This window comes from Pleurodeles waltl, chromosome 12, assembly GCF_031143425.1.
Source record: "Pleurodeles waltl isolate 20211129_DDA chromosome 12, aPleWal1.hap1.20221129, whole genome shotgun sequence".
Taxonomy (NCBI): Eukaryota; Metazoa; Chordata; class Amphibia; order Caudata; family Salamandridae; genus Pleurodeles; species Pleurodeles waltl.
Window position 1 is genome coordinate 190,833,035 of NC_090451.1, and position 24,882 is coordinate 190,857,916.

The window sequence follows — 24,882 nt, forward strand, 5'->3', positions numbered from 1 at the left end:
GGTTCTCCTAAGAGAACTGGATTTACAGGTAAGAAATCATTCCTTTTTTCTTAGGGGATCTCCACTGAGTCATAAGCACTGAACAGAGTAGCAAGCTCCTGCTCACCAAGAGCGGTGGAAAAGACAGAGGAACGATTAAACTAGCCATTTAAGCAAATACATTTCTAAGGGAGGCCTGTCATACTAGAGCAATTGTTTGAGCATGCGAACACAAATGATAGTGTTTGGTGAATGTGTGAAAAGACCTCCATGTAGCCGCTTTACAAATCTCCGATATAGGGACATTTCTCATTAACGCTGCAATAGATGCTTTGCCCTAGTCAAATGAGCCTTCGGTCTAGCTGATTAAGTCTTTTCGGCTTTTTTACATCATAAATAGGTTGCAAAACACTATCCATCGGATGATGCATTGCTCAAAAGTAGCTAAACCTGTACGGACTGGGCCATAATTTGTAAACAACTGGTCCAATCTGCGTAGGTCAAGTGTTTTATTTAGAAAAAACTTCAAAACCCTTCTTACATCCAGGGAATAAAGTGTTCTTTCAGCTAGGTTTGAAGGATGCTGAAAGTAGGTTGGCAATGAAATTGTCTGACATGGAAGTCTGAAATAACTTCTGGGAGGAATTTTGGGTGCGTCCTCATGACTACTTTGTTAAAGTGAAAAACTGTATGGTTCGTGAGAACACAAGGCTTGGATTTCGCAACCCCTATGACCTTATGCGACTGCTACGAGGAGAGAGGTTTTCCATGAGAAACGTTACAGGAATGACTTGTGAATAGGCTTGAAAGGGTCCTGCATGAGTCGTGAAAGGACAATGTTAAGCTCCCAAGGAGGGGAAGGACACCTAATGGGAGAGAAAACCTGCTTCAACTCTTCTAGAAAATCCTTGATAATGGGGATTTTGAAAAAAGAGGTTTGCGAAGGACATTTTCTGTAGGCAGTAAGAGCTGCCAAGTGAACCTTTATGGAAGAGAACTGCAGGCCAGATTTTGCTAAATGAAGTAAGTATGGAAGAATGACACCTTCCTGGCAAGTTGTAGGATCCACAATCTTGGAAGAACACCAAATGCAAAATCTCTTCAACTTCAAGGCATATGCTAAGTGAGTTGACGGCCGCATAGCCACCTTGAAGATGTCTTTTAGTATTGTGGCAGGTTTCAGTGTCCATACTGCACTAGGCTCAGGAGCCATGCTGCCAAATTCAAGGAGGAGAGATTGGGGTGTACCATCTGGCCTCCGAACTTCGTTAGCAGGTCGGGTCTGCATGACAGCTTGAGATGTAGACACACTGACAGGTGAAGGAGGTCCGTGAACCACTAACGACGTGGCCACTCTGGGGCTATTAAGCAAGCTCATCCTGGCTCTCGAATGGGACAGTTTGAGGAGGACTGACAAGATAAGCAGAATCGGCAGAAAGGTGTAAAGAAAGTTGCCGAACCAGTCGATCCATAGGGAATTCCCAAGTGTCCCTGGTTGTAAGTATCTTGAGGTGAGGCCTTGGAATTCTTTTTATTTTCCACAGTGGTGAAAAAGTCTATGTTCGGAGTGCCCCACAGCCTGAAGATGTTTTGCACAAGGTCGTCGTGAAGGATCCATTTGTAATTTTCTTGCAGAGCTCTGCTGAGGGTGTCTGATTGAACATTATGCACACCTGGAAGGTGAGTTGCTATGATTTTGAGGTCCCTGGCTATCAGTCACTTCTGGATTGCTTGAGACTCATGGGGTAAGAGTGTGGACCTCGTCCCCACTTGCTTGGTGAGGCAGAACATGGGGGTCGTATTGTCCATCTGAACAAGTTGGGACTGGGTCTTGAATGATGGGCGAAAGACTGTTAGTGCTAGATGTACTCCTTGGAGTGCGAGGAGATTGATGTGATAGGTCATCTCTCTTGGAGACCATGTGCCCTAAATTTTTAGATGATCCATGTGGGATCCCCACCTTAATAATCATGCATCCATCACTCTGGCCCGAGAGGGAACTATTGATGAAATGGCATCCCTTCAAGCAGGCTGGCTGGAGAGCACCACCATTTCAGAGACTGTTTTGCATGGGGGAAGAGTATGATCATGTCATCCCAGTTGCCTGTTAGTTGGTCCTACTGATCCTACAAACATTCCTGAAGAGGACGCATATGGTGTCAGGCAATCAGAGTTTAAGCAACATGAGGCCATCGAGTCGAGGAGAGATGACACTAGCCTCATCGTGGGATGAGAGAGTGACTTCAGACAGATTGGTAACAACCTCTCCTCCGAAGGACACACTCTTGCCTGAATGGCATCAATGGAAGCCTCCAAATAATGCAAAGTCTGAACAGGATTAGACGCCGACTTGCTGTGGTTGATATGAAGTCCCAACATCTGAAGCCCAGTTTTAATGAAGTTGGGCTTTCCGAGAAGTGGATGCCTTGATTCACAAATGTTCTAAGTAGGGGTAGACAAAGATTGAATGTTTTCTGAAGTGGGCAGCCACTACTGCCATGCATTTCGAGAAAACTCTGGGTGCTGATTTGAGGCCAAATGGAAGTACTGGATACTGATAATGATAATGATTCTTCTTCACAACAAACCTCAAGGACCTGCGATTTTTCTTGGCGATTCGAACATGAAAGGACATATCTTGAAGGTCTACGAAGCAGGACCAGTCTCCCTGGTGTAACTGGGGATAGATCTGATGTGAATGCCAGCATCCAAAACTTTTCTTGCCGAACCTATTTGTTGGCCACTTTCAAGTCGAGAAAAAGTGTTCTTGTCTTTTTTCTTTACCAGAAAGTATCTGTAACAAATGCCTGTTCTACAGTGTCTGGAAGGAACAGTCTCCACTGCCTGCTCCTGCAGCAGGATGTTGACTTCAGACCGTAGCAAATGCAGAGGGTGATTGGATGGTTTTGGTGGTATGGTCAGTGGTGGACTTGCAAATCTGAGACAATACCCATTTCAAACTATAGTTAACACCCAGGCCTCATGTGTGATTTTTTTACCTATCTGCCAGAAAATGAGAGAGGCTTCCCCCTAACAGAGTGGGTAGCAGAAGAGGGGAAGGAACGATTCATGACTTGGCGCATGTTGCATGTTTAACCCCATGGTTGCTGGTGACCTTTACTCTATTGAGGGATTTGAATCCTCAGAGGGTAAAAATGGCCACTGGTAGGGCTTGAAAGACCTTCTATGCTCTTTTGGCCTTTCCAGGCCAACTGCCTTAAGGGTTTCCATCTCAGCTTTCACATAAGCTATTTCGTTGTCAGCGTAGCTTCTGTAGAGGGTGGACCCTGAGAATGGAAGATTAAGGGTCCTTTGTTAAGACTCTGGTTTGAGAGCCGTGAGACGGAGCCAAGATTGTCTCCTTAAGGCAACACCGTGACAATACTTGTGTGCTGCTAACAAGGAAGAATCAGCTGCTGCATTGATGACCTTATTGGACACCATCAAATTCTCGTTGACTATTTCTAGGAAGTCTTCCTGTTTGCACCTGGGAAGATCATCTGCAAATTGTCCCCATAACATTCTTACCATATCTCCCTAGAAAGGCAGTTGCACTGCCTGCCATCATGGTGGTAGCGGCTGTGCTACATACTTTGCGGCCTAAGGAGTCCAGTTTTTTGCTCTCCTTAACAGGCGGTACAGATGAAGTAGGAGTAGTGGCAAAGTGTTTTTTGGTTGTTAGTATGACCACTGAGTCCAGAGGTGGGTCAGATCGTACGAGAGGATCCTGCTTGGGAGGTCGATATTTTTTCTGTAGCCTCGATGAAGCAGCTTTAACTGATCCCAGTCTTCTCTATACATTGATCAAGCCCTTGGCGGTGAACAAGTGGGAGCTGTACCTTGCCTCGACTCCGATCCTCTCGACATCAACAGGGACCAATGTCGTTTTTGGGCTTGAACCCTCATTTTGGACCTTCCACGTCCTTCAGAGGCAGATGGCAGACCTGGTAAAGGACGGACGCTCATCGTTCTGAAGTCCCACCGTCAGACCACGCCTGCCGCCTGAATCTTTCTTCATTGCCATGGAAGCAAATTTTCTCCCTTTTCTTCAGGATGTGTCTAGAAAATTCCTGAAGTGCTGACAAGTATCAGGAATATGCCTTGCAGGAAGGAAGATAATGCACACGTAGGGAGGGTCTGATTTGACCTTATTTCCCCCACAGGCAGGGCACTTTTCAAACAAAGATAGCGTTTTGACAAGATACCACACTTTTTTGTCAGAAAATGTAAGAGAGATGAGAAATGTCAAATGAAGTTGTTGCAAAATTTCGCTGGTGAATTTCGAAGAGGAAAATCCTAAAAGGCAAAGCTCAGTGCTCCAAGATCCTGTCACCAGGAGCTGGAAAAAAAAGAACTGAAGTAACTGCCACCTGCTAGGCATGATGGGATACTGGCTGTCCCTGAGTCCTTAAAGGAGCAGACTCTGTTTTAAACTTACATAGTGACAGCATATTGGGGTTACACGGTTCTGATATCCTTCATCTCTTAACTTTTACAAAAAATGGTTTGTGAAAGAGATGTAAGCTGTTTTTTTTAAGTAGCTTTAAAGCATTTACATATATCGGTTTCTTGGCCCTTTTTTAAGTATAATCTGAAGAATTGGGCCGTTGTAGACTGTTCCCACAGGCTGCAAAATGCTTTTCTTTTAAGTGACTCTGCAGGCCTTCCCTAAAAAAGGCGAACATCTACACTTAAGATATACTATGCAAGAGTGCTCTGGAATCCCTGCATGTGGGCAGGAAATTTCAGCATTGGAGACTATCAATGTAGATTTCCCTATGAGAGAAACAAATCAGCTCTGTGATGCTGTACGTGCATGGTGGTAGGGTGATGGGGTGGGGGATGCAGAGTCTATAGTGGGGAGGTGGGACAGAGGTCAAGTTGGAATTCATCTTTGTGTTCACTGTGAGTAAAACTAGCATAAACCTGAACTGAAATTAACAACTAAAAACACATTCTTAATATAGAAACATCATAGAAGATGGCTCTTTAAATGAAGACACCAAAACCTTTTTGAATTTAGAAAATAGAGCTAGTTATAATGTATGGTGTCAACACTTACTTTTCCAGCTCCAGCTGAGTCTTCAATTTTTTTTTGGCTCCCATGGTCAGGGATTCAAATTTATTCAGATCATCTTCAGTCAAGCTCAAAAACTACGGAAAGATATAAAAAATAAAAAAACATGTTTAACAGAACATATAGGAATAAAGGGCTAGATGTATCAAAAATCCGGTTTGCATTTCTTAAATAGCGAATTTTAAGAAATCACTACTTGAGAAATGCAAAATGAGATGTAAGAAAATAGTGATTTCTTAAAATTCGCAATCGCTATTAGGGAATTACTATTAGGGAATGGGACTCCATTCTTCCCAATGGGCCTGAAGGCCCATTGCTACGAATGGTTTTGCATTTCCCAATTTGCGAATTCCTGTTAGGAATTTGCAAATTAGGTAATGCATATCCAAGGATGCTGGGGGTCTAAGGCCACCTTTGATGCACCCCCCCCCAAACATTGTGCACATGTAAAGCACACACATGCCCTTTGGGGAAGTAAAGCGCACACATGCCCTTTGGGCATGTGTGCGCCACATGGCACTTTTAAAAGTGAATTTAACGCATTTTTAAAAATTGCACAAGGTTACCACCAAATTTGAATTCGTGGTAATTGCATTTCCTAAAAGCTCAGTTCACATTTAGGAAATGTATGATGCATATGCACAAGTAATCGCAAATAGGTATTCTCTATTTGCGATTACCTATTTAGGGAATCATAATTTGCGATTCCCTATTCAGAGTTGCAATCTTAGGGAATCGCTAAAAATTGTGATTCCCTAAAATTGAACTGCACTGCCTTTCATACATCCTGAAAGGCGATTTTGCATTTGCAAACGGGAGAATTTACCGATTCGCACCATTTGTAAATGCAAAATCCTTTGCTACATCTAGCCCAGAGTACTTGCTATTATTCGAGCAATTTTGCTAAGCTACAAACTTTATCCTTCTCTCTATTTCAATTCCCAAACCCTACCAAGTTCTAGCCACATAGAAAATAAAAACATGGAAAGTAAACGTATACTACTAAAGATCGAACATACAGATCAACAAAACAAACTAGAAAGGATTTAAATGCCTATGTTTCCATGTTGTATTAATTGTAGGCAATGGTGCTCCACATTCAAATACTTACACTTCCTCTCCCTGTCACTCATAAGCACTTTTATATTTCAAGTTACGCAAGTGTTGCAAATTTAAAAGCAATATTTTATTTGTCTCCAAAAACAACAATTTTCTACACATCCAACAGAAATGTCACCCGTCCCTGGAAGCAGTAGAAATCTGGCTACTCTCTTGCAAAGTTCTAAGAAGGGTCTCCTTTTTTGTATTTATTTATTTTTTGCAATTCCTTAAAAAGATATGTTTGTAGTAGGTGGATGCTAAATTTGCTTTCTTGCAGTCGAAAGAACTGCTCCAAGAAGCATCTCTTCATATAACACACTTTAAACACTACACACATTTTGTCTTTCATTCTGATCATAAAATCTTGGTCACAAGAAACAAGTTACTTCACTGTAACTGCAGTTCTACACCATAGGCATATTTCACAGACTGACATACATGGATATTCCTCGTGGTAAGGCTGGTGGCCCCTGGTAGTTTAAACAGCAATAAACATTATTAAACTCCTTGGAGGATCGCCATCTTGAAGTGGCAGAGGGGCATGTGCATCTCAGTAACCTTGGTTGCAATGCTGGCAGGAGCTTACTCTTCTGGCAGGGTCGCCTAAACTGGACATGTCAAAGGGTAGAGACAAGATGATGTGCAATCCACTGGTCGTTCAGGTAGGGGGTTGGGCACATGGCTGACAACCTTGCCCCATAATGGGGCTTTGTTATGGAACCAGCAGCAGGAAGGAAAAGATGCTTACCTGTAACCCTAGTTTTCTTCCAGGGGAATTCTCGAAGTCATAAGCACTGACTACTCCCACCCATGTGCAGGAACCCCAGAACATTTCTTAAAAATGTTTTATATATACATAATAACCATGGAGAGAGGAGGAGAGAGAGGAATCGCCATAAAATTTTTAAACTAGTAGGGGTCAATTCAGCTGCTGTGTGGACTGGAAAGTTTTGGGGTGATTTGTCAAAGAGGGGCTGAGAAAAAGGGGGGGGGGGGGGGTGAGGGGGTCCCAAAGCATGTTTTCCCCATGCAATATCCCACAGGGATTTTATATACGACTACAACCCGAACAGGTGAATGGAATAACACCAAATTTGGCAGAAAGCTAGATCTTGGCCCAGAAAGGTCTCTTTTTGTAATTTGGTGTAAATTTTTGTAATTTTATTTTTACAAATAGGGGTGCGAGGATCCACAAATCCTCCGCAGAGCTCAGTGCAGCCACCACATGTGAATCCATGACAGATCCGTGGATCCAGGCCCCAATTAAAAAAAATAATAATAATCAACCCACTCACACATCCATACAGCCACTCACACATCCATTCATACACACCTGCTCTCACACATTCACAGACCCACAAAAAGCACTACATCACCCACTCACAGACCCACACAGTGACTCACACTCATTCACACACTCGCTCACAGACCCACAAAACCACTACCACAACCTGTCACACACACCTATTCATACTCACATCCACTCATTCACACACACTCACAGACCCATTACCAAACCCATAGCCGCTCGCACACCCATTCACACACACTTATTTTCTCATATACCCACTCACAGACCCCCCAAAATCACCACACCCTACTCACAGACCCATACAGCCACTCACACACCCATCCACACAATTACACAGCCACACACACCTTCATTAACACACACACACACCTACTCACAGACCCACAGAACCACTACCCACTCAGTCCTACACAGCCACTCACACACCCATTCGCACACCCACACAAAGACCAACAAAACCACTACTACACCCAGTCACAGACCGATACAACACTCACACAACCATTCACACTCACAAAACCACACCCAGTCACAGACCCATACAGCCACTCACATACCCACTCACAGCCACTTACACAACCACTCACAGACCCATATAGACACTTACACACCCACTGCTAAACCCATGCAGCAACATCGGGTCTCAGGATTTGACACCGACCCTCACACAATAAAACAGGCAGACCTCTTGTCTTGCCTGGGGATTCGATGATCCGAGTGTGAATTTAAAAAAAAAAAAAAAGGGTTTTGAAAACAAAAAGAACCACTATTTGGGAAAAGGGTCGGCTCTGAAAAAAGACCCTGTTGTCTACGTCTCTGAAATTGGCTCAGTCTTTTCGATATATTCTGTCCATATCAAAGCGCAAGTTGCTATGGCATATAAAGCCTTTTATTTAGCCATTTTAGTCATGCCTTTAGGCACATTATTTCAGCAACTAGGCCTGCTGCGCTTGTGCCCTTTATCCCACTTACATTTTATTCTGCTTAATTTATTATTATTTAAGAATCTGCCACATTCATGGTGCTGTTTTATTTTCTCTATGTAGCTGTTCTTTCGCCTAGGAAAGCATGGCGTTTCTTAGCAAGACATTCTTCTCACTTTGTGCTTTCCTCAAGGCTGCAGCGAGATAGAGTTGACGGGAAAATTGGTACACTACATCTCCAGCATTCACAGAACCACACACACATCCTTACGTGGGGACATTTTTCCAGAACATCAGTTGTTTTATTATTAAAAAAACTTCTCTGTCCCAATCACGTGAGGTGGATTTAAGCCAAATGACCACAACCGCAGGCTGATTGACTGTGCCACAGCTGTTTGCAGAGACTACGGTCTCCTGGCCTACATGGGGATGGTGTCTCTGTAGACAACAGGCTTCCTTGCTCAAGTATGGGGGATGATGTCTTCCCAGGGTGTTCTGAAGGGCGAGTTAGGGTTTATCACACTGTGTTCTAACACAGCATAGGTAGGAACCGCATATACTGCGCATAGTGACAGTATGGTGGGACTTTTCTTGTGTTTCACTTTTCTTGTCACCTTTTTGCTTCCAGCGTTTCATCATTCTAATTATGGCAATTTATGTCATTTTATCTAGAACGCAGTTGTTTCAATAAATCTTATTGAACCATTTTCTGCCTCTGCTTGTGTTTACATGTGTCAGACTAATGTAACTGAGAGAAAAGGATGAGATCTGATAAACCACGATTTCCCTGAGAAGTCATTAGGTCATGAGCCCAGTTGCCACAAATCATCCCTGCTCTTGGGCAGAGAAGAGGTGTTGCTAGTTGTCGGAAATGGATTAGGCTGACAGTGGTCACATGGTGTGGGATTGGACTCAGTTCCCCACAATTCAGGTGATGCTGCTGCCCAAATCCAGCAGCCTCATTAGGATAATGAGAGCTCATGCGACAAGCCCATGTTGTTGACTAAGAGGAATGCAGAAACTGTTTCATTAACATGTTTTCTAGCTTTGTCTATTTGTGGACTGAATTCACTTGACCACTTCCACTTCTGCTTTTGGCAAATGTAAGAAGAAACAAAGGCAGTGTGTGGGGGAAAAGTATCATTCATTTTCCAAAGGTATCCTTCATTAGGATTTCCAAACCTACCCCTGTAATTGTGCCCAAGTCATTGCCACCACAATGCACAATGATTAGGTCTGGATGTAGGAAATCTGCAATGCTCGCAACCAAAAGCTGCAACGTATGCCACTTTAGCCCTTTGGCCAACCCAATTAATGTCTACATTAGATAAACCTATGTCCCTGTCAATGCCACTGTTACAAGCACTCTCTCTGTCCCAAAACACAAAACTATGACCCACAATCTAGACTCTGACCATTTTGTAGGCAAGCACAGGCAGCACACAGGAGAAGGCCGCAGGAGAATGTGGCAGTTTTGAAGATGAAAGACAGTTACAATGGAGGACAGCAAATAAAATATAAAAGAGCACATTTGATTGGATGGAGCAGATGTGCAGGGAAATAAAATTAGGTAGTGAATTTAAGAAGACAACTAACTAACTCTGTGATTGGCTTTGGAAAACTAATAAAGTTTTGTTCCTTGAGATATGCTTGAAAATGCATACAATCAACCACACCTGCTTTAGTACATGTGAAGCTAGCATGCTGTTGAGGGAAAGTCTTGTGAACTTTTGACCTACTGGATGGCAGAGACTATCGGAAACATGGCTACTATGGGAGCTGAAGGAGTGTGGGGAGAAGAGAACAAGAGACTGCAGTGTAAAACTGAAAAGTAGACTGGTGTACAAAAACTGCTCAGTAGGAAGTATATGTCTTTTAAATGGCAATATTTTACGAAGAAAAATATAAATGAAAAGCATTGAAAGCAGAATGTTGAATGCTTTTACGGGTTGCTGTATGGATCTGCAGATTCACCACAGACCACACAGGGGGCCGTGCAGATCCCTGCGTTGGGGTTCTACCGAAATTGGCTTCTTAACAGGAAACATAGAAAGGGTTAACAAACAGTGACCATTCGGAAGTGGTATAACAAAAATGAAAGATGGAAGGAAGCCTGATTTGCTCAGCACAGCAGTATGAGTGAGAGCACAGTGGAAATGGTAGCCATTATTGGCACGTTAGTTCTGAGAGTGGAGGAGGATTACCATATTTTTGACTGGAGATTTGCAGTGGAAAACTGATATTAACAAAAACGTGGGGCAACAGCAAATACATTTTACAGGTATGTGAATTAGATTGTACTATAAAAAATATATATATTTGAAAAAACCTATGAGTGTATATAAACTGAAAGAAACTGTGTGACTTTGAGACACTAGAGTAAAAGACAAAATAGAACGGAGGTTAGACGGGAAGATTTAGTAAAACAATAGTGATCAGCAAAGGAGTAAAAGGAATTGCTACACTGAAAATATAGTTGTTTTATTAAGCCAGTATGAATGACTGTTTGAAATTAGATGTGGGTGCTTGCTAATAAAATGTTAATTTATTAATTTGTAATTTGCACCCACCCTCTGAGTCAGGTACGCACTTCCACACCCAGTTATACTCCTACAAAAGTACTTATGTACCAACTAGTCATACTGACCGACAGTCACTGACACACTCAGTAAAATACCCATAAAACCATTTACACACCTATTTACTCACACATATATCCACTAAGATAGTCATTCACACACCCATGCAGGCACTGTCACACCCACTCACACACCCACATGGACTTACATACCCAAACACCCAGTTATATACCCAGTCACCCACCCATACAGCTACTCACATACCTGTTTACAAAAGCATAGAGCACAAACACACCCAGTCAGATAGCGTCAAAGGCACTTACACATCTACTCACACACTCATACATCACCTATGTATCTCCCACCAAGACCTGCTCACTTGGACAAACAGTTACACACCCAAACACCCACTAAGACAGCCAGTTACCAATCCATGCAGCAATTTACATATGCAATTTGACACCCATACAATCACTAACACACACAGTCACACAGCTACTTACACATCCAGTGGCACACCATGGAGGCACTGATATACTCACTCGAAATATCTACTCAACCATTCACACACCGTCATCAGCCTGTACTGGCACTCATATACCCATTTACATACCCATACTTAAGACACTTTCATAGCCTCTTACATACTGAAATAACCACTTGTGCAGCCGCTCACTTGCTTATAGTATATAATGTAAAGATAAATGTGCCCTAGATTTGCTTTTCAGACATCTACTTATTTTTAAAAAGGATTGAAAGATGGAACGTGAGGTTAATAAGAATTAAGCTTCCTGACAGCATCCATCAACTGGACAACAGCTGATATTTTTATTGCAAAAGTTAATGTTGTATGGTCAATGCAAGGGGGAAGTAATCCTAGACTTCCACAGTAAGATATCTATTTGGCAATTAAATATATCAAATCTTTATTGTATTAATTGATATGTATTTTATTTCTTTATCATAACTTGCTCAATTTTTTAAACATTTACAACATATATTGCACATTTTTAAAGTTACTTATGATTCTAGGTGCTCCTCATTCTTAAAACACAGTGAAGGTGAACATTTTTATTGCAGCTGGCATCCGGCATTTGCAACAATGAGTGACCACATCTTCCAGGTTTGGGGAAACAACAGGGATGGTAACCATCTGGTCGAAAGGTAAGGGTTCCAAAGATGGTCCAGCTGCTGCTGACAATGCACCATTTTCCCTCTCTTATGTTGCGATATGTCCTTCTATGTGTGGTTTTCAGGTGTTTCCAAATAGAGGATGTACCATGTAAACACTTCATCATACCTCTTGACATTTTATTGCTGCATATATTGTATTTGACAAATTTTAAGAACTTTCTTTTCTCCTGAAGAGATGGAGAAATATTTTCAAATGTTGGAGGAATTCTTTGGAGGTGGTGAATCTTCTTCTTCCTACTCTTCCCCTTCTCTTCTATCTTCAGCTGAAGACATCTTAACTTTGAAACTCTCTTCTTTTGGAGGAAAGCCAAAAAATGATGGAGCTGCGGTTTTGAGTCTGTTTCCAGAGAAATGTGAAACCCAAATAACAGATTTAGGGTATAATTTGCAATGTGGATGGGTGGAGTCTTAGTGTATCCAATGATAAGCTGATGTTTGGATGTGTTTCTAGAATTATGGTAGATTTGTGCTTGCATTGCAGTGGATCCATGGATCAATAAAATGAATTTTAAAAAAAAAAGACTTGATGTATTGTATTTCTATAAAGATTACATAAGTTACCTTATGTTGTTTTGTTAACTGTCACACAAGCCATCAAACTTGTATATTACTGAATTGAATGTATGGGTGAAACTGTAGTGCCTTTTATACTAAACATAATAGAGACATTCACTAACAAACCAAAGGTCACAGGGACGTTATAGCTAGGCTCAGATTTTAGACACAAAACCATGGAAAAGTTAGTTATCTGATCTAACTATAACTTACCCTCCCCCACCCAACACACTTTTAATGGCCTCACATATTACATCACTGATGACACCATCCAGCGAAGTAAACTTCGATATGTGTCATAAAGAACCATTTACATTTTTTTTAGGGTAACAACACAGGTTAGAGACCACTAGCATATGTCACTGTAACCTTATCAAACACTACACTCCCTTACCACATAACAGGCAGTTCTCAGAAGATAGTCCAGCCTCTTCTGAACCGCTACTCTAAAAAGCAGTATATGCTAGTCTATTGCAAACCACAACAATACCAGCTGTGAACCCAGAAGGAGGTTTTAGTGCAAATATCAGATTTACACAAACCACTAAAACATAGGATCAGCAGGGAGCTCTTAGCGGATAGGCCACTGTGCCACAAACCACTAGAAAAATAATTCTTCATCCTGGAGAAAGCGTGAGCAGAGAGGTCAGTCTGCTGTAAATGTCTACTACACTGAGCCATCACCCTAGAGAAAGGTCTTACTGAACATATTAATTTACTGCAATTCATTACTGCAGTCATTCATCATAAAGGAGAGAGGTCTAAGGAAACTGGTGATTATGTTATAAAACAGAACTATACTGAGCCATCACTGTCAAGAGAAGTCTCAATGAACAGCTTAGACTGTCCCAAAGCACCACCATACACATACATTAGCAGGGCACATGTCAGTGTAGAGGCTAGTTGACTGAAAAAGAGCACACCTGCTTTACAAATGGGATTATAGATCATATGACATATGTTGGAAATATTATCAATCAGTAGCACTACAGAAAGAATATTAATTTAACTTATGCAGTAGCATAGTATACATCTGTTCCAGAAACTTTAAAAAAACACTTGCAATCAATGGACGCCCATTCAAGGTATGTACAGATCTCCATGTAGCAGCTTTGCACATTTCTGAAATAGACATTTCTCCTTGTAGAATGTGCTTTAGGTCTACTAAGTAAGGATTTTTAGCAAGTTGGTATGAGAGAAGTATACAGTAAGTTATCCATCTTGAGCTAGTTTGTTTTGATGATGCCAAACCTGTACCTGCTGGGCCACAATCCTTAAAGAGGTGATCTGATTTCCTTATGTCTTTGGTTTTACTTGGCAGAACTCTTAATGTCAAGAGATTGTAAAGACCTTTCAGTTGGAGTAGATGGACCAGGGAAGAAGATCGGCAATTAGATGTTTGATTAATATTAAAGTCTAAAACTACCCTAGGAAGCTGGGATGAGTTACCACCACCACCCTATGAGTATGAAAAAACGTGTATGTTTTTTACAGAGCATAATGCTTGAATCTCACTAACTGTGTGTGCTGAAGTAATGGCCACAAGAAAAGCTGCTTTCCATGACACGGGGAGGGCGGTGACCCAATTGGAAGGAACATTATTTTTATCCCGTCTAAGAATTATGTGATCACTGGAATTTTAAAGAAATACATTTGTGATGAAGATTTTCTATAGGCTGTTACAGACGCTAGATGCATTTAAAAAAAAGAAAATTGTAGGCCAGAGTAAGTTAAATGAGGAAGATAAGATATAACCACATCTTTTTGGATTGTATTTGTTTTGAATGCATCATAAATAAAACATCTTCCACTTAAAGCAAGCTTCTAGAACAAGTAGCTTGTGAGCTACTCCTTGCTCTCTAGGTACCTGTATGTAGCTCTGCTGTATACAGCCCAGCCTAATAAATTAGAAGTATTTACTTGGTTGAATTATTATATGTATATCAAACAGGAACATGGGTATCCAAGACAAACATTTGAGGGATAAATCATATGGCATTGGGGAGTCTTGTAACCGATGACTTGATGCCAGGAGCATACCCTTGTACAGGCATTCAAAATTGACAAAGATTTTTCTTTCTTTTACAATACTGCTGAAGTGATCACTGCATGTAATCCTCCTTATGGTGGCCACTAATATAATCTTGTCTGATGTAGTCACAAGTACAACACTAATATTAATACGCCCGGTGATTTTCATTGAATGTAAGTAGGTCTTATTTCAGAAAAGGTTGGAGACGCCTGACTAAAAGACATATGATTCTCTTGCAGGAGGTCTTTCAGCCTCTTTTAAAATATCCATGCAGTCTTGAGGTAGGCCTAAATGGCCATATTGGAGGAATTCAGTAGCCAAGTTGTCTAGTTCAGTGATGGAAGGTTGGGATGCAGTATCTGTCCCCCAAACTTGTACAGGAGATCCTGTCTGCACTGTAATCTCTTGTGTGGTTGTTCTGACTGGTTAATAAGGTCTTGAACCCCTACTGCTGCTGGTATTCTGGTGCTACTAGAATCATCGTGGTCTTGCACCTGTAAAATCTGATTATTACTGTTGTACGAGAGGAATTGGGGGAAACGCATAGAGAAATTTCCCTGACCAATTTATAAAACAAGCATTTCTTTTTTACTCTGGTTGGAAGAATCTGGATGCCTAGTCTAGGCATTTTTTTCTGTTTTGCATCTCAAAACAAATCTATTTGCAGGTGTTTACAAGACGTCATTGTTTATCGCCCAGTCATGATTTTCTTGAAAAACCTGACGGAATCGGCTTTGAGATTTTGCATCCCTGGAAGATAAATAGCCATTATGGTTAAGGTCCAGGCTATTATCCATTTCCATGTGGCTTGAGCTTTGAGAGATCTTGAGAGATATAGGGCAAGAGTGAGTCCCTCCCTGCTTGTTCAGGTAATGCATTGTTGTTGTGTTGTCAGTTTGAACCAGGAGTGAGTTTGTCTCTATTGATGGAAGATTTGAGGGCCAAATGAACTGCTCTCAGTTCCAACATATTGATGTGATAAGTCTTTTCTTTGAGCTTGGGTTTGCAAGTGACCTAAATGAGCACCACAGCCCTGGAGAGAGGCATCAGTGATCAGTGTCTGAGTTGGCAGATCCTGATAGAATGGTACCCCTACCAAAAGGGCCCAGACCACCATCGGAGGAATTGAATAGCTGTTTGCGATAAAACCAGTCTGTCTTCCCAGCAGTTGGAGTTCTGATTTCACTGGTCTTCTAGACATAGCTGCAGAGGTCTCATGTGCAGCCTTGTATGAAGACGCAAAAAGCCATTGAACCTAGTAGTGATGCAATCTGTCTTGCTGATTGATGAGCATGTAGGAGATTGCGACATTTCAGACTGATTGATAATAGTCTCTCCTTTGAAGGACACACTTTTCCAGATTCTGTATCCAGTATAGCTTCCAGATTATGCAGCTTTTGGATCGGACAGTTTGTAAATTTATTTAGGCTGACCTGAAGACCCAGATTGGTTAAATTCTTGACACAAAGTTGGTAATGTCCCTTTGTCATGGCCGACGACGTATTCTTTCTCAGCCAATCGTCCAGGTAAGGCTAAACAAAGATCTTTTGCTTTCTTAAATGAGTTGCGACTATGGTCACACATTTGGAGAATGTCTGTGGAGCTCATTTCAGGCCAAAAGGTAGGATTTTGTATTGACATTGTTGAGATTCTACTTCGAATCAAATAAACTTGCAATGTTTTGTAGATATGAGGATATTGGGATGTAAGCATCTTGTAGCTCTATCGAACACATCCAGTCTTCCTGATGCAGTTGTGGATACATTTGATGTAATGCCAGCATTCTGAAATTTTCTTTGTATTTACTTGTTTACTACTCGATCTAAAATGGGTATAAATTCCTGTTTTTTCCTTTCGTTCACAGCAAAAACTAACGGGAATAAATCCCCAGTCCTTTATGTTGATGGGACCTCCTCCACCGAATGAGTTTGTAACAGAATGTTGACTTCTTTCAGGTCTTTTTGATGCACTGCTGTTTTCACTGGTGGAATAGAAGGAGGAGAGGATCTTAAATCGAAAAGAATATCTATTCTGAACCATATACAAGGTCCATTTGTCTTTTCTAAATGAGTGCTACTCTTCCAGATGATTGGTAATACTCCTACCAACCCCCCATGACCACCCCCACCCCAAAGCAGCTAACAGAGAAGGGGAAGCTGTCGTAGGACTCTTGTCATTCAAACAAGACCGCTGGATTCAGGGTGATGGCACCACCGCTTGCGGGTGACTGAGTCATTCCCACACCAGTTGGCGGCTGCCGGCAAGCCTATCAGCTCGCTAGCAGCACCTCTCAACTCAAGAAAGAAAGGTGACTAGTGGAGGCCTATCACATGACACTCTAGTGACCTCTCAGGAAGTCGCAGTGAACAGATTTCACATCCCTTTCCCTCGTTATCAATAGGTCTCGTACACACACACAGGCAATAAAGAAACGTAGGGTAGTTTTCAATATATTTATTGAAAAGACTGCAATCTATGATAAAATATATGAGCTGCAATTATTAGGGGTATGAGGCATAACAAAAATCAGGATTGTGACGGTTGGTGAGAAAAAGATGAATAATCCCAACATATTGCAATGAACACATTTTTAGAATTTCTATCTAATGCCTAGCATCTAGCTTCTAGCCAGAGCACAGCCCTAATTGCCCAATCTGTCCATAGTCAGACCATGAGATGAGCACCCACCCCCATTACCTTAGAATTAAGGTCTGCCCTTCATCCCCTTAACTGGCTTGCAGAGACCAGGCTGAAGTTTTGCTGAAAAATGACATGCAGCATAGATGGAAATCCTGGTCGGAAGGACCCTTCTCAACCCCCTTTTTGCCTACATGGTGTTTTAAAAAAAAAAAAAGAAATGTATGTTTTTTTCAGAGAAAAAGGCCTGACGTTGGCATGTGCCTAAGTGTTAGACTGCGTGCTCTTGTGGGAGCAAAGCCAAACATTATCTTGTGTTGGTCTCGTACTGTTCTTTGTCAACCTTTGGTCAGAAACATGATGAGAAATGTTGGGCATAATAATAACACTCTTGCAGAATAGTAGGCGATTAGGAAATATAAAACATCCCCACTGAAAAGCAAGCTATTCTAAAATGAATAAATGAGAATAGTGCATATTATCTGGATAAAAGGGCACAAGCTGCGGGACTAAGCTAAGCTAAAATATATGTGCCCGAGCAAGGTACTAAAATTAACCGACAAACCCTCCCCATAGCTGGAACAAGAGTGCTAGTCAAAAAAGTATCTAAAAAAAATGCTAAAAGCATTTTAAAATATACATAAAAGAGATAAAATGTCGAAGTTGACAAGCCAGGCAATCGTTTGGAATTTTGAAACAATATCAATGGTTGAACATCAACTATAACTATGATCCTTCCGAAAACTTTCGATGTCAGCAATGGAGATGGATGCCAGAAAAGGATCCACTTTGGCAGCCGATAGGTTGACCAGTACATTAGTTGATGGGATCCACAGAGCAGTAGTGTGCAGAAGCCTCAGCCCCAGACAAGGTTGAGGCAGCATCCCTCATTGCACCTGATGAGGATGAAGCCAGCAAATCCACAAGTGGTGGCTCATGAGATGCCTCGTGTATCAACCACAGTCTCAATGGGCATGTCCATGAATGAAACATCTTTGAGAACATTAACAGGTCTGTATCCAAAGAAGGCACAAGCTGCACTGCAAGACACACTCAAAGAAGCACCATAAGCAATGGAGCAATGGAAAATGGGTTGCATACAATTCAGAACCGGTCAGAATGTCAGTGACCAATTCAGCTTCAGTTCCTCCATCAAGGAAGCTCCGAAGTACTGCATCACGCGATCACAACACAGCTGGGCTGGTGGGAGCTCCATCACTCCTATTGCTGAGATGGGGCAGCCACCGATTATCAAAAATACCAGCAACAGAATACTGCCAATCAATGCCAAAATTATTGGGAACCCACAGCAAAGACACTCACAAAATGGATGAATGGCTGAAGGAATGACTCCAAAACTGTCTATAACGTGCTGACAAATCCAGACCTAACAGCCTTAAAAAGTGTACAATACCCACAGTATTAGATGGGTTAAAAATCCTGATCACCAATTCTCCAAATTGTTTGGGGAAGTTCAAATTTAATAGGGACTGTATCTCTGCTGACGACCTTGCTAGATGGAGGTCACAGGTCTCTCTGGCTAATGTAAGAGCCACATTTTTTAAACAATAATGCCTTTAGTTTGCTCAGCTTGTCAAAATGTACACTGGCAGTAGCAATGTGCAGCCACAATTCTGCTACTTTTATCTCTTGTGTGGAAGAGAAATAACACATGGGTGCAACACGTTCCGATTTGGGAAACTGAAATTACATAGGCAATTCCAGGTTTCATTTCGCAGCAGCTTTGATCATTCAGCGTAACATAACTTCCACTGGAGAGTATCTGAAATGCTGGCTGAATGAAACAGACAGGAGTAGCCTTCTGATAGCAGGCCAAATTTGATAGGGCCGCGTAGCAAGTGGCGTGCAAAGACAACTGCTTACAAATCATAGAATGACTACAGTAGTCCCACATTCGCTTACACTAAGAAAGGCCTCTGTTTTGTTATTCAGACATTTGTAATCGAAAGGCAACTCCCACACCTCGTGGATATAACTGTCCCTTAACCGCTCACATCTGCCAACTGCAAAATGGTTTAAGCAGTCCGTAAACTGAAATGTTAAAATGGGCAGATTTATCACCTCATGTATGAGCCATACTGCTGGAGCGAATTTCTGCTACAGCGAAAGGCACTTTTCAAATTTCTCAATATTAAGAATAAATTAACTTGCTTCTTTTTTATCCATTAGCTGTTGGTGCCTAGTCAAATTAAATGCAACAGTTAACTCAGTAGAGTTAACGTGCTGCCAGGGCACATGGCCACTTTTTAGAACCTGTAATGTCCAACTTAGCTGCATAATGGACCTCAGTTGACTTTGTTTGTGATGCAAAAAGGACATACCATTCTGAATAATATCTACTGCAGAAGACACAATGTTATTAAGGGTGTAGATGTGGTCGGACAACGGATTCATACCATTATCGACAACAGCTAAAGCCTTTTCCATGTTTTTGTTGTCAATCTGCCATGAACATGCAGCAGCTCCCATCTGCGAAAGCTTCCAGATCTCATTGTATATGGCATACTGAAAACATTTTGTGCGTGGCTTTCTAGGACCTAACAAGAAATACTGTATGTCAACTTCCTCTGAAAGGAGACTAAGGTGTTCTTTGACAGCTTCTAATGTGGAGGAATGCAACCACTGATGGCAAAGTTTACCCACATTATATATTGGCATGATGCCCGAATGCTGAGATGTGACATACCGAGGGCCCGGTCGGCTCACTCTGAAACCCTCTGAAGAATTAATAAAACGTGCCTGACAACCATTTGTGTCCACTGGCCACAATTACCACCCGCCGGGAATAAAAGCGAGGAATTGAAGCAATGGAGCAAATGCAATGTTTTTCGGCACAGAGATGCTAGGTAATTAGGAATATTTTGCTGGTTTGCTGGATATGCTTTTGGTAAAGGTTTGCTGTCAGTCGAAGCAGCCAGTGTCTCATCATCCAATCTTAGATGAGAACGGCTGTAGCTACTGTAGATTTGGCAGCTTCGTCAGCCAAAGTGTTTCCTACAATGTGAAGTTCTACATGTTGATGGCCTAATGTATGTAGTACATGAGCTTTCGGTAGTTTGTCTTTAAGCTCTGCTACCCTCCCCCACACGTTTTTGTGTTTGATAGTGTTCTCCTTGGAACCCCTGACCCTGTTCAGGCACCAATGATGTAAGTAATCATTGTAGGACTGGACATAGTAATACAAATCACACACAATCAGTGTTGGACGTTCAGGATACAGATGTTCCAGTGCTAGGACCAGGGCTTTAAGCTCTGCAAGCTGAACTGTGCAGTGCCTAGGGTCTGCGTGTAGGTATTGTCAGGGTGAAAAGCACTATCCCTCATTACCCTGCTAACAGCTGCACAAGTTTTGACGTAGCGAGGTCCGGTGTTTGGTACCTCCAGATGGCTGTGCTGAACCATCAGTATAAATGATGACTCAGTACTGGTAATTAGGTATGATGTTGATGTGTGCGGGGTATTCAAGCTCATACTGGAGGAATTCTGGAGTCTGTAATTGTGGGTCAAAGACATAATCAACATCAGTGGCAGTCAGAGAGGTTGCCCATTGAATCCAACATGGATGTAATTCTTTAGCATTTGGAACACTAGCTTTGGTGACCGCCTCAAAGACAGGTACTGAGATAACGACAATAATGCGCTTCTCTTAGGCAAGTGGCCTCTCCTTAATGACAGCCATCAGTCATTATTTTTTCTGTTTGTGCCAAATGTTGTTTTGCATTGAAGTACAAATGCGATTTTTAAGCTACAGGTACCGTGTCACCCTCATTGACTGAGACAAAAGTAAACCCAATGGCACCAGCAATTATTCTGATGACCAAATTTGTTTTATTAGCATGTGTAAGTGTTGTGCTTATAGCATGTCTTATTGTAGTCCTCTGAGAATATGTGTGTGTTCTAGTGTTCAATGTTTAACTGAAATGTCAGGAAGAATCAGATGATAAAGAGGTTTTATACGTTGTGCATAATCTGAAATTTATGTTCTGCGAAAGTTGAACAAACCCAGCAATGACTGCAGTTGATGGTGTTTGGAGGTTGTAATATAGCATATTTTGCTACAAAGTGTAGGCCCAGGCTCTTGCCTTCATCTGATAAATCGAATCCTAGAAATAGAAAAAAACAATTTTTGCTTTCTTAAAATTAAATTAGTAGCCTTGGGTGGCCAATCCTAAGAGAATACGATCCACCCAGGCTAAATGTATATTGAGGTCGTCATCTGTGACACAGATGTCATGCACATAGGACAACGCCTCAGGGTCAATATCATGTAGTACTGATGTTATCAGGGTAGAAAACAACCCAGGGCTTTTCTTATACCCTTGAGGCAAACAGCAAAAGTGCTGCTGAGAGTGAAGTGTGCTAAAGGCACTAAGATTCTGACTTTCAGGTGCTAGATTTTGGCAGAAAAACAATTTGGAAATATCCAAGATTGTTTTGTACTTTTTCCACACTACATTGTTTATTAGTGCTGTGTGCATTTTCTATTGCAAATGTGTATGTGGAACTGTTTAAATGTCTATAATCTAAGACTATTTTGTATGAGTGGTCTGATTGTGCCACAGGGAATAACGAGTTATTCATTGCAGAGACACAGCACTGATAACACCCTGGTACTCCAGTTGTGTGAGAATTTCTCTCACAGGTGCTTTAACTTCATGTTTAATGGTATACTGAGGCTGGATCTTTGGTGTGGATCTAATTGGAAATACATGGTAGGGGGAATCTTTATCTCACCTTATGTAGTTGGGGTACAGCAAGGGAGTCTGTGCCAAAGTGCAATCAGTAGTGTAGGATTCCTTTACAACGTCTGGAACTAGGACTGAGAAAGAAGACAAATTGACATCTTCCCCTTGTGGGAGCTTGCAGACAAATTCTGGAGGTCCATCTTTTTCTGTCAAAAGTATGTCCTACTTTAGTGTTTATTTCTTCCAGAAGATTACTTTAATAGTTCGCTCCATGTCTCCCTCAATTTGAATGTTTAATTTATACACCCTGTAGGGTGGGGAGGTGTGCCTGTCCGCAGTCTCGACTTCTAGAAAGTCATTAGTTGCTGCCACATCCAGAAGATCTATAAGATTCTGGTGATGTATTGTAACCTCTGCTGCACTGCAAGATACTGCTTCCACCTTCTTTTTAAATTGGGGCTTTTATTGAGGAGCTTTTTCCTCCTTTTAACATACGTTTCTAAAGAACATTGTGAGTCCTTTTTCGGCTTCATGTAGTCGCTTTAGTGTTTTAACCATACCAGTCTTTTACTCCGCTTATCCTGTGTGTCCTGGAAAGAACGAGATGGGCGATTGTCAGTATATTTAATCTATCAGGCGTTTTTATAGTGTCTCTATTTCTGAGATTATATCTTTTGTTTTTCCTGAGGTCTCCGGTGGAGGATATTTGCCTTTTTGACTTCTATCTTTATTTTGTTTTTGTTTATCTAAGTGTTTTTAGAGGCCCTCTTGATCTTGCTTAGTACTTTCCTTAGTGGAAGTACTCTGTATTTGAGAATTAGTTGGTCTGGCCCCTAGACTATCATACACCATACTAGTACAGTTTTCGGAAATAATATCTGGCAGCTCGGGCTCCTGGTCCCACTGAGGAACCTCTCGAAGCCGCTGGCAAATCGCCAGTGCTGCTGCTTCCCCTTTAATGTTACTTAATATAACTGAGGACACTGTGTCAAAGTTGCGCACCAGTTTCATCCCCAAATCCAGGGACAGGGCTAACAAGTCTTCATTTTGAATTTTTTTAACACTTCAAGTAAGTTTGCAAGGGTTGGGGTACCATGTATGGTGGTATATATTGCAGCGAAGACTGTGCCCTAAGTGGCACAATCCTCTAATATGGGAACCATTCCAAATGGCAAGCATATTGTGAGAATTCTGTGTTTATCTTGGGGTCCCATATGGGGAAACACTGCTTCCAGGTGATTCGTTTTTGCGCAACCCAGAAAAGAATCTTCTCCCTCTGAGTGGGTGCTTTACCCATAATGGAGTGAACTCTTTGTAGATTTAATCCTGTAACGGCCAATTGGTTAACAGCCTGAGCAGCCCTCACTGGGGCGGTATTTAAAGTATGCATTGTGAATTGTATTAATCGTCTATATATTGCTACTAGTTCATTGTTTGATGTGCGTACATCAGCTATTTGCAAAGCCTGAACATTCAGATGTAGTGTATATGTGGTCAACGTTGGCAAGGTCAGTCCGTCATTGCTTAAGGGACCTAATATAACAGGTCGTATTACATGTGGAAGGGCGCCACTGAACTGTTGTATAGCTATTTTAGCCATATTTTAGACACGTTGTTTAGCAAACTAGGCCTGCCGTTGTGCACGTTAGCCCAGTTACATTTTATTTAGCATAGCTATTTTTCTAGCATTAGCCACTTTTGCGGCGTTGTTTTATTTTCTCTATCTAGTTGTTCTTTCACCTAGGAAAGCATCATGTTCCTAGCACTGTACTTTGTGCTTTGCTTAAGGCTGCAGTCAGATAGGGTTGACAGCAAAAGTAGTACGCTGTGTCTCTGACATTCACAGAAACATACATATCCTTACATGGAGACCCTTTCTTGGAACATCAGTTGTTTTATTATAAAACAGTTCTCTGTCCCATACACGTTAGTTGGAGATTCCACCCAGATGACCATGTCTGCATGCTGAATGCTGAAGGTCTTCCCTACAGCTGATTGCTTAGACTGCTGAATCCCTAGCCTATATGGGGACTGTGTCTTACTAGACAACAGGCTTTCTTGCTCAGGTATAGGGGGATGATGTCTTCCCAGGGGGGAAACCTGAAGGGCGGATTAGGGCTTATCACGCTGTGCTCCAACATAGCTTAGGTAGGAAATATATACATTATTCCTAGTGACAGTATGGTGGTACTGTTTTTGTGTTTCACTCTCCTAGTCACAATTTTGCTTCTAGTGTGTTTTATAATCCTAGTTATTGCAATACATGCCATTTTATCTAGGATGCAGTTACTTCAATATCCCTTAATGAACTATACTCTGCTTCTGTTTGTCTTTGCTTGTGTGAGACTAATGTAACAGAGAAAGGGATCTGATCGACCACGATTACCCTAAGGAGTCTTCTCTGTCATGCGCCAGGTTGCCACAATTATCCCGCTCTCGAGTGGAGATGAGGCATAGCTAGTTGGCCTGAAAACCCGGATTGGGCTGACAGGTGACACAAGGTGTGGAACTGCACTCAGTACCCACAATCCAGGTGATTCTGCCACCCAAATCCAGTAGTCTCATTAGAATAATGAAAACCTATGCAAAAGAACCAAAGATGGTGTTCTTAATAATTTAAAGGTATTTCTAAATATTGGTATGCTCTGTACTGTTGTGATACGTCTGCAATTCTATATGTGCAGAATGCGTTGGGAGTCTGCATTTACTTGAGGAAAGGTGACCCAAGAATAAAATATTTCTGTTTTGTATGCATTGTGAGTTTCTACAACAAATGTAACTTCCCCG

General features: G+C 41.6%; 1 protein-coding gene across 2 annotated transcripts in view; it reads right to left on the bottom strand.

Moving 5' to 3' along the window:
* The window catches only part of ZCCHC14 (zinc finger CCHC-type containing 14), a 547,370-nt gene that overhangs the window by 174,359 nt on the left and 348,129 nt on the right, over window positions 1-24,882 (bottom strand). For both annotated transcript variants that reach the window (XM_069216334.1, XM_069216333.1), the window contains exon 9: window positions 5,042-5,133. In XM_069216334.1, the coding sequence (XP_069072435.1) occupies window positions 5,042-5,133 (92 nt within the window). The remainder of the gene's footprint in view (window positions 1-5,041; window positions 5,134-24,882) is intronic.